Below are 8,980 nucleotides of genomic sequence, written 5' to 3'. Positions count from 1 at the left end.
ATCAACATCAATCTCCTTGACAAACAAACGAGCTCTAAATCTAGCTAACATGGGTGGAGATAGGAAGAGCCGTCTGCAACCCGTCTGCTAGATCATCTCATGAGTCTGCATGATTCTCAGTCGCCGCCGTGCCTCAGCAGCAGCGGGACCGCAATCGCAAGATCACAGGCACGGACACACTCCTCGGAGCGTGCCCGGCGAGAGCGGAGCTTTTAATAGCGGGGGAAAACACAATCTGCCCCGACTGCGCGAGCTCCGCTCCTATTAATGCTGCTCATTATAATATAAGGCATAATATTGTTTGCTTGTGTAACTGATGTTTGTGCAACTGGCGAGCTCTTTGACGCCCTCCGTATCAATCTCCTCGGAGAAAGACAGGCGGAGCATCGCGCCCTCTCCCCGGGGGGGAAGTACCGCAGCGCGGGCTTCCGAACCCCGAGAGCGGGCGCCGGATCTGGTGATTAGCAGATCCATACGCGAAACCCACGAGCACAGCGAAACCCACGAGCAAATGTATTAATCACAACCTACAACGTGGCTTGCTCTCGCCCTTGAAATGCTTTGTCCTTGCATGAGCTTAGACATAGCTGGGGCTTATAGACTTTTGACAGACAACAATAAATATGACTGACACACACAGAGCGCTTCGCTGAATGACAGAAAGCTGACGCTGGCTCCGCCGCACGTGCTTTTATAGCTTCCCGTTCATGACGTCATCCGCCGTGACGTACCGCTCAGCTATTGGACTGATTTCACATGTGATTCAGAGCGTGGGTCACTGAAGGCGTTCCCCTAGCGTTCTCGACGCAGCTCGAGTTCCTGAAGAGGAACTATTTTGTTAAAGAAATTAAATGTATTAATTCAGTTTTGTTCAGAAATAGAAAATACAATATACCAGTATTGCAAATATTTTCACTCCCTGAATATTTTTTTATATATTTTTAATATTTGTATATACTGTACATTCCCCATTTTTCCCCTTAGAACCAAACAGGAGAGATCAGACTCACCGACATCATCACATCTGTCTCTAAAGAGTGAGAGATCGATTCCATTACCAATTAACTTCAGCAGTGAAGCACAGAGAAATAAAGAAAGGTTGGTCTAATGAAACATTTACAGTAAAGTTAACATGAAAGATGAAAAATATAAACTTCCATGTGAAAACACTCATTCACATGAGTAGTCAAGTGACAAAACTTCTGTTTTACTCAGAACCAAACAGGAGAGATCAGACTCACCGACATCATCACATCTGTCTCTAAAGAGTGAGAGATCGATTCCATTACCAATTAACTTCAGCAGTGAAGCACAGAGAAATAAAGAAAGGTTTGTCTAATTAAACATTTACAGTAAAGTTAACATGAAAGATGAAAAATATAAACTTCCATGTGAAAACACTCATTCACATGAGTAGTCAAGTGACAAAACTTCTGTTTTACTCAGAACCAAACAGGAGAGATCAGACTCACCGACATCATCACATCTGTCTCTAAAGAGTGAGAGATCGATTCCATTACCAATGAACTTCAGCAGTGAAGCACAGAGAAATAAAGAAAGGTTGGTCTAATTAAACATTTACAAAGAAGTTAGCATGTATATAAGTAAACATGCTGAGATAGTTATAAATTATTATATAATTAAAAACAAAGTATCAACTTAAGTTTAAGTGAACTGATAAATACTGAATATTCCTGCAGAAAGCTGTGTGTGGAAGACACAGAAGAGCAGACAGAGTCCACACCTGCTAAAAGAGTCTGTCAGCGGCACCACAGAGATCTGGAGGTGTTCTGTAAGACGGATAACATGCACATCTGTGCCAAATGTGTGGGGCAAGAGCACCAAGGACACAGTAAAATCTATACTGTGGTTAGTTTTTTATTGTAATATCCATGCTGTTATCCAACAGAAAATGTAATATATTTAGAGATCTTTAGACCTCTGAACTGGAGGCATTTGTATTATATAATTCATGGTTGATAACCATTGTTCTGTTGGATACTGTTGTGTTTTACCACAGAAACCTAATGTGCCAGACAGTCAAACCCTGCTCCATCAGGTCTTGAGAAACATGAGATCAGAAGACTTCAAAACCTTTACAATAGAACTATCAAAGGATTACCCAGAATGCTTAGGGAGTGAGCCGGAGGAGCTCAGTGTCTCCGATGTTGCTGTGAATATAGTGGAGTGCTTTGGAGGAGAGACAGCACTGAGAATCACATTACACTTCCAGGCAAATGGTGAGACTATTATTTAATTTAACTTAAAATTATATACATAATTACACTTATTTTCACTGCATCCAAACAGCTCTTATTTTCACCTAGTTAATCCGCTTCAAAAAATCACACAAGCCAATAAAGCAAAACTTCAGGACAAATGTCAGCATATAAACGAAGGAAATTCATCTCAAGGTAAACAGAGTTTCTTGAAGGAGATCTACACGGATCTGTACATGACAGAGGGCTCTTATTTTCACCTAGTTAATCCGCTTCAAAAAATCACACAAGCCAATAAAGCAAAACTTCAGGACAAATGTCAGCATATAAACGAAGGAAATTCATCTCAAGGTAAACAGAGTTTCTTGAAGGAGATCTACACGGATCTGTACATGACAGAGGGTGGAAGTGGAGAGATAAATAACGAACATGAGGTGTTGAGGAATGAACTGATTTCACAAAGCAGAACCACTCCAGAAAGTCCTCTCACATGTAATGACATCTTCAAGACGCTGCCAGGACAAGGCAAACAAATCAGAACAGTCCTGACGATGGGTATATTTGGCATTGGAAAGCACGTGTCGGTGCAGAGGTTCATTCTGGACTGGGCGGATGGAAAAGCAAACCAGGATATCAATGTCATCATCTATCTAAAATTCCGTGAGCTCAACCAGAAAAAAGGGAGCTGCAGTCTTCTCCAGCTTATTCAGCATTATGCTCCTGAGCTGAAAGAAGCAGATCTTCAAGAAATTAAAGTGCTTTTTATTTTAGATGGCTTAGAGGTCTGCCAGTATCCTCTTGATTTCCATAATAATGACTACTGCTCTGATATAAATGAGAACGTTCCTGTGGATGTGCTGCTTACAAACCTCATCAAGGGGAATCTGCTTTCCTCTGCTCTCCTCTGGATCACCACAAGACCATCAACAGCCAGTCGGATCCCTCCTGAGTGTGTCCATCGGGTCACAGAGATTCAAGGGTTTAATGATCATCAAAAGGAAACATACTTCAGGAAGAAAATCAGTGATCAGAAGCTAGCGAATGAAATCATCACACACATCAAATCCTGTCGGAGCCTCTACATCATGTGCCACATGCCCATCTTCTGCTGGATGTCTGCCACTGTGCTAGAAAATATGATGAGTAATGGAAACTCTGATCAGATACCCAGAACTCTGACTGAGATGTTCACTCGCTTCCTGCTCATTCAGATCAGCATCAAGCATAAGAAGTTTAATGGAGCTGATGTTGATAATCCAGATAAACTCTCTGAAGTTGACAAAACATTGATTCTGAAACTAGGAGAACTGGCTTTCCAGCAACTGGAGAAGGGCAATTTGATTTTCCAAGAAGAGGATCTGATAAAGAGTGGCTTAGATGTCGGTAAAGTCACAGAGTACTCAGTGTGCACAGAGATGTTCAGAGAAGAGCTGGGATTGTACAGGGAGAAGGTCTACAGCTTTGTGCATGTGAGCTACCAGGAGTATCTGGCAGCAATATATGCTCACTTTGCATGTGTCAATGATGGGAAAAATGTTCTTGACATAAATGGATCAACAGATCTTTCTGATGTCCATCAGAGTGCACTGAATAAAGCTTTGAAGAGTGAAAATGGACATCTTGACCTCTTCCTTCGCTTCCTTTTTGGTCTTTCTGTTGACCCTAACCGCACTCTCCTGCAAGACCTTCTCACCAAAGACAGTTCAAGTAAACCCTGTGTAGACAAAAACATGACAGTTCATTTCATCCAAGAGGAGATCAAACAGGAACAATCATCAGAGAGAATCATCAATCTGTTCCAGTGTTTAAATGAGCTGAATGACAACACTCTTGTTAAAGAAATCCAGACTGCCATGAAATCAGGAACGCTCTTGGGTAGTGAGCTGGAGCCTGAGCAGTGGTCAGCACTGGCTTATGTCTTGCTGAAATCTGGAGAGCAATTAGATGAGTTTGACATGAAGAAATTTCATACATCAACAGCAAACCAGCTCAGACTGCTGCCGGTGCTCAGGATCTGCAAAAGGGCCAGGTCAGTTCATTCATTGTTTATAATATATACACTGCTATACCTCCAGATATTTTGGGAACCTTGTTTTCTCTGCAAGCCCATTAAAAGTGTTATTTAAACAACATTTAGACAAGTGAACTGAGACTTCCTTTTCCACATTTAAGGAACAATATGAACGGATTGTCTGAATAACCTTAGTCACTGAGCATTAAATCAAACAAACAAAAATCAATAAAACAAAATGTATTCTCGTTTACAGACTGGATTGTTGCGATCTTTCAGTTGAGTCTTGTAGAATAGTAGCATCAGCTTTGCAGTCAGTCAATTCACCCTTGAGAGAGCTGGATCTGAGCAACAATAAACTAGACAAGTCTGCAGTGAACGTCCTCTTGACTGGTCTAACAGATCCACATTGCCAATTGGAAATAATCAGGTAAGTAGTACTACTTTGTAGGACTACTTTGATCAAAATGTGTAAAATTATGTACTACAAGGTAGGGGTGTTTCCTCTTAGTAGACAAAGAAGGCAGTGGGAATATTGCAAAATTGCATTGTTCTGACCAGCCATAGATACAGTAAGTAATTTGTATAAACCAAAAGTGATAGATTTGACCACTGAGTTTTTTTCTTGTGCCTTCACAGTAGAACTGCAGTTGTAAAAAAGTAGAAAAAAAAGATTAGACAAAACCACGAGCAAATGGTTACTGCTCATTGATTAGTTGCTGTATCTGCTTTCTGTTTCTGCATCTCAGTCTGGCTGGCTGTAATTTCCCATCAGCATTCTGTTCAAATTTGGTCTCAGCTATCCAATCAGCATTTGACCACTGAGTTTTTTTCTTGTGCCTTCACAGTAGAACTGCAATTGTAAAAAAGTAGAAAAAAAAAAGATTAGACAAAACCACGAGCAAATGGTTACTGCTCATTGATTAGTTGCTGTATCTGCTTTCTGTTTCTGCATCTCAGTCTGGCTGGCTGTAATTTCCCATCAGCATTCTGTTCAAATTTGGTCTCAGCTATCCAATCAGTAAACTCACACCTGGGAAGACTGGATCTGAGTTACAATAAGATAAGTGATACGGGAATGAATAAGCTCTGTGATGGACTAATTAGTCCATACTGTAGACTTCAGAAACTCAAGTAAGTATGGTCTTGTTGGTAAGAGCGTTTAGATTTGTCATTGGCTAAGTTGGTATGTGATGTAATCAGCCTCTTTCAACAGGTTAAAGCGGTGTGGTCTCACAAAGACAAGCTGTGTATATCTAGTAACAGTTCTGAAATCTAACTCACACTTGAGGGAGCTGGAGCTGAAAAGCAATGATCTGCAGGATTCAGGAGTGAAGCAGCTCTCAATAGGACTACAGGATCCACAATGCAAATTAGAGATACTGGGGTAAATTATGACAATTACTGTATTATAATATTAGCAGAAAATACCATCTGTAGTTATTCTATTAGAGGTTCTTGCATGCATCAATATGACTTTTGTTCATACCTAAGGTTAGAGAATTGAAAAATCCTTAAGCGTTAAGCATGAACTACGCATCTTGTTGATAAAAGGTGTGCTGTTTCTAAATGACCTGACTTACAATGAAACAGGCAAAGACGCAGACTGCACTGACAAGTCACACAGTTCTAACTAATTAGCTGGAACATGCAAGCAACCGGTAAAGAAATAAAAAAATACTCAAAACACCTTTGCAACTGCATAAAACACTGTCAAGCACTTACAACACCAAAGCATCATGGTGGCAAATTTTGCATTGGGACTGTGTGGTAAGGTGTAAAACACATTTGACAGAGTTATTTGTAATGATCGAAAAAGTACTTGGGTTCATTTTGGAGTTTTTATTGTAACTTTGGAATCAGTTGCTCTAGAACAGAGTTTCCAGATCCAGGTCCTGGAGTGCTCCCAACTCTGCACATTCTGTAATAAAACACACGATCCAACTCATCAGCATGTTAGTAGAGAATCCAAGACCTGAAATGGTTTTGTCAGATGAGAGAGACATCCACAATCCTGCTGGGAACTGCTGCTCTAAAAACACTCTTCCTTTTAACATTACCTGCAGACTGTCGGGGTGTATGATCACAGAGGTGGGCTGCAGATCACTGGCCTCAGCTCTCACCTCAAACACTGGTCATCTGAGAGAACTGGATCTGAGCTACAACCACCCTGGAGACTCAGGAGTGAAACTGCTCTGCGCTAAAAAAGATGATCCAAGCTGTAAACTGGAGACACTACAGTATGTGCTTATTTTATATGTAGGGATTTTGACATCATAGTTTGACACTATGATCATATTTGTTCTGCTCATTATCTTTATGGATACGTTTCTACATTATTGCAAGCTTTATTTTAAATGCTGCTCTTTTAGCAGTTCTTTGTATTTTAAATCTCAGTGTGTTTGTTTTCCCTCAGTGTTGAGAAAGGAGGAGAATTTCGGATGAAACCAGGTCTGAGAAAATGTAGGTATTTTATGCAAAGGCATGAAATAGAATGTTATATTTCATTTCAAAACAAATAATCAACTTTTATATGGGAAAATAAACTCCTCTGTTTTTAATGTCAGTGGCTGTGTTAGTCAGGTGACGCCTATGACATGTATACAGGGCATAACTGCATTTCAGCCAATCACATTCAGATCTGCCTCCATTTCAGTATACAGTGCTCACATTTCACAATCCAGTAATAAAGAGTGTGGATAAAATCAAGTCTCAATCTATGCTTTTTTCTTTTTTCTTTTTTGATAGTCATTTTAATTAGAATAGCATCACAATATGGAAGTTAATTTAAATAACCAGTGAAAACAAATGCCCTGTTTTCTGCAGATTTCTGTCAGCTCTCAGTGGATCTAAACACAGTACATCCACGCCTGGAACTTTCTAATGGAAACCGGAGAATATCCGAAACGAGAGTGGAGCAGAAATATCCTGATCATCTGGACAGGTTCAAGCTGTATCCCCAGGCCATGTGCAGCGAGGCTCTGACTGATCGCTGTTACTTTGAGGTGGAGTGTGATGGTGGAGTTGGAGTGGGAGTGGCCTATAAGACTCCAGATAGAAAAGCGAATATAATGGGAGTTAATAACACGTTCCCTGCTCTGCTCTTTCAGGATCTCAAACTGAAACTGTGGCAGGCTAATGAGATTACTTGTGAGTTCCCTGTGTCTGCTCGGTCTAAAAGAGTAGGAGTTTATGTGGACTTGGAACATGGAAGTTTGTCATATTACAGCATTCGTAATGACAGCCTCACTCACCAGCACACGCACCACACTACATTCAAAGACTGCTTATATACAGGGTTTACTTTTCTGCCTGACTCCTCAGTGACTCTGTGTGAGATGGCATAGACCCCGAGAGTGAGCAGATATTTCAAAAGGAAGTTAGACATTTTGTATATATATATATATATATACTGTATATATATATTAAATCACAATCACTCAGAACATAATAGTTGAATGATGTATCACTCTACAAATGGCTTACTTACAATAATTTAAAAAAAGTAAAAATAAAATATAAAAATATGTAAAAACAATATATATATATATATATATTAATTGATTTCAATAAAAAAAAGTATTGTTTTCAATATTTTTTCCCCTACTTTTATAACTCCATTCTAATCAGAACTTAACATGTTGTACAGTATGAAACTTGTTTTTTTTTAATTAATGAAATTCAAAACTGAATATGCATTCATTCATCTCACTCGCAAAAAAAACACACACACAGATTCAGTATTCCTCAAAATGAATAAAAATAATGCAACTCAGATTATGACGCAAACCTGCAATAATTAAATGTTAAACAACACAAATATCCTTTATGTATTTAATCCCATTCTGTTAACCATTCTATTAGCTTCTGAGCTTCGATGATGCAGTTCAACCGTACTAATAATCACAAATTACTCTAGACGAACATTTCTCTGTCTTTGTTTATTGCTGAAGTGTTGAAATGTCTTCTTCTGCATTCTACTGTACAGACGTACATTTATGTTCCCTTCAGCCTGAGGCGCATTCATTTCACTTTTGGTGTGAAAGGCTTTTATATTTGCCAAAAATAAAAATAAAATATTTTAAAAACAAACAAGCAAGCCCTGTCCAGATTTAAAAAGTAACGCAAAAGTAACCTAACGCATTACTTTCCATAAAAAAGTAACTAAGTAGCGTAATTAGTTACTTTTTTTATGGAGTAATGCAACATTGTAATGCATTACTTTTAAAAGTAACTTTCCCCAACACTGATAATGTGTAATAATACTAGATTGTTGTTGAATGGTTTATATGAACTGTGTGTGAGTGTCTACTGTATATACCATACACACATACATGCATACATACATTAGACATACAATAATTCTTAATGTTTAAATTAACATTAGGAAGCCATCTTGATTTAATAATTTGTATTACTTTCCAACTCATCAAAATTTGTAAACAAATTCAGCCTTCAGAAGCTGCAGTAAAAAAGTCCCTTCTAAATGTTTTATTCCAGCTAAATATTTGGGGCCAAATTTACTAAACAGGGCAAATCAGTGTGAGAGCGCAATTTCAAAAGAGTGCTAATGGAAGTGGAAATTTCTGTGTGTGATTTACTGACAATGTGCAAATTAAAGAACACAGATGCAGCCATATCATTTCCATAATGACCAATCCAATCTACCAAGAGCAGCGCATATTAGCATCTGCTTTAGGTCATGCTTTTTGGAGCATTAAATAATGGCGCAAATACCAGTAATTTGACG

At 38.9% G+C, this 8,980-nt stretch overlaps 1 protein-coding gene across 1 annotated transcript in view; it reads left to right on the top strand.

Annotated features, from left to right (window-relative positions):
- The window catches only part of LOC107558649 (NACHT, LRR and PYD domains-containing protein 12), a 13,500-nt gene extending 5,769 nt beyond the window's left edge, over positions 1–7,731 (top strand). Inside the window, exons 7-14 of the mRNA XM_016242313.1 lie at positions 2,021–2,240; positions 2,484–4,248; positions 4,487–4,660; positions 5,191–5,364; positions 5,447–5,617; positions 6,297–6,470; positions 6,647–6,693; positions 7,057–7,731. Of these exons, the coding sequence (XP_016097799.1) occupies positions 2,021–2,240; positions 2,484–4,248; positions 4,487–4,660; positions 5,191–5,364; positions 5,447–5,617; positions 6,297–6,470; positions 6,647–6,693; positions 7,057–7,577 (3,246 nt within the window). The 3' untranslated portion in view covers positions 7,578–7,731. The remainder of the gene's footprint in view (positions 1–2,020; positions 2,241–2,483; positions 4,249–4,486; positions 4,661–5,190; positions 5,365–5,446; positions 5,618–6,296; positions 6,471–6,646; positions 6,694–7,056) is intronic.
- Positions 7,732–8,980: the final 1,249 nt, after the last annotated feature.

Source organism: Sinocyclocheilus grahami, unplaced genomic scaffold (assembly GCF_001515645.1).
Source record: "Sinocyclocheilus grahami isolate Dianchi unplaced genomic scaffold, SAMN03320097.WGS_v1.1 scaffold654.1, whole genome shotgun sequence".
Taxonomy (NCBI): domain Eukaryota; kingdom Metazoa; phylum Chordata; class Actinopteri; order Cypriniformes; family Cyprinidae; genus Sinocyclocheilus; species Sinocyclocheilus grahami.
This window is presented reverse-complemented; position numbering and strand designations above follow the sequence as displayed.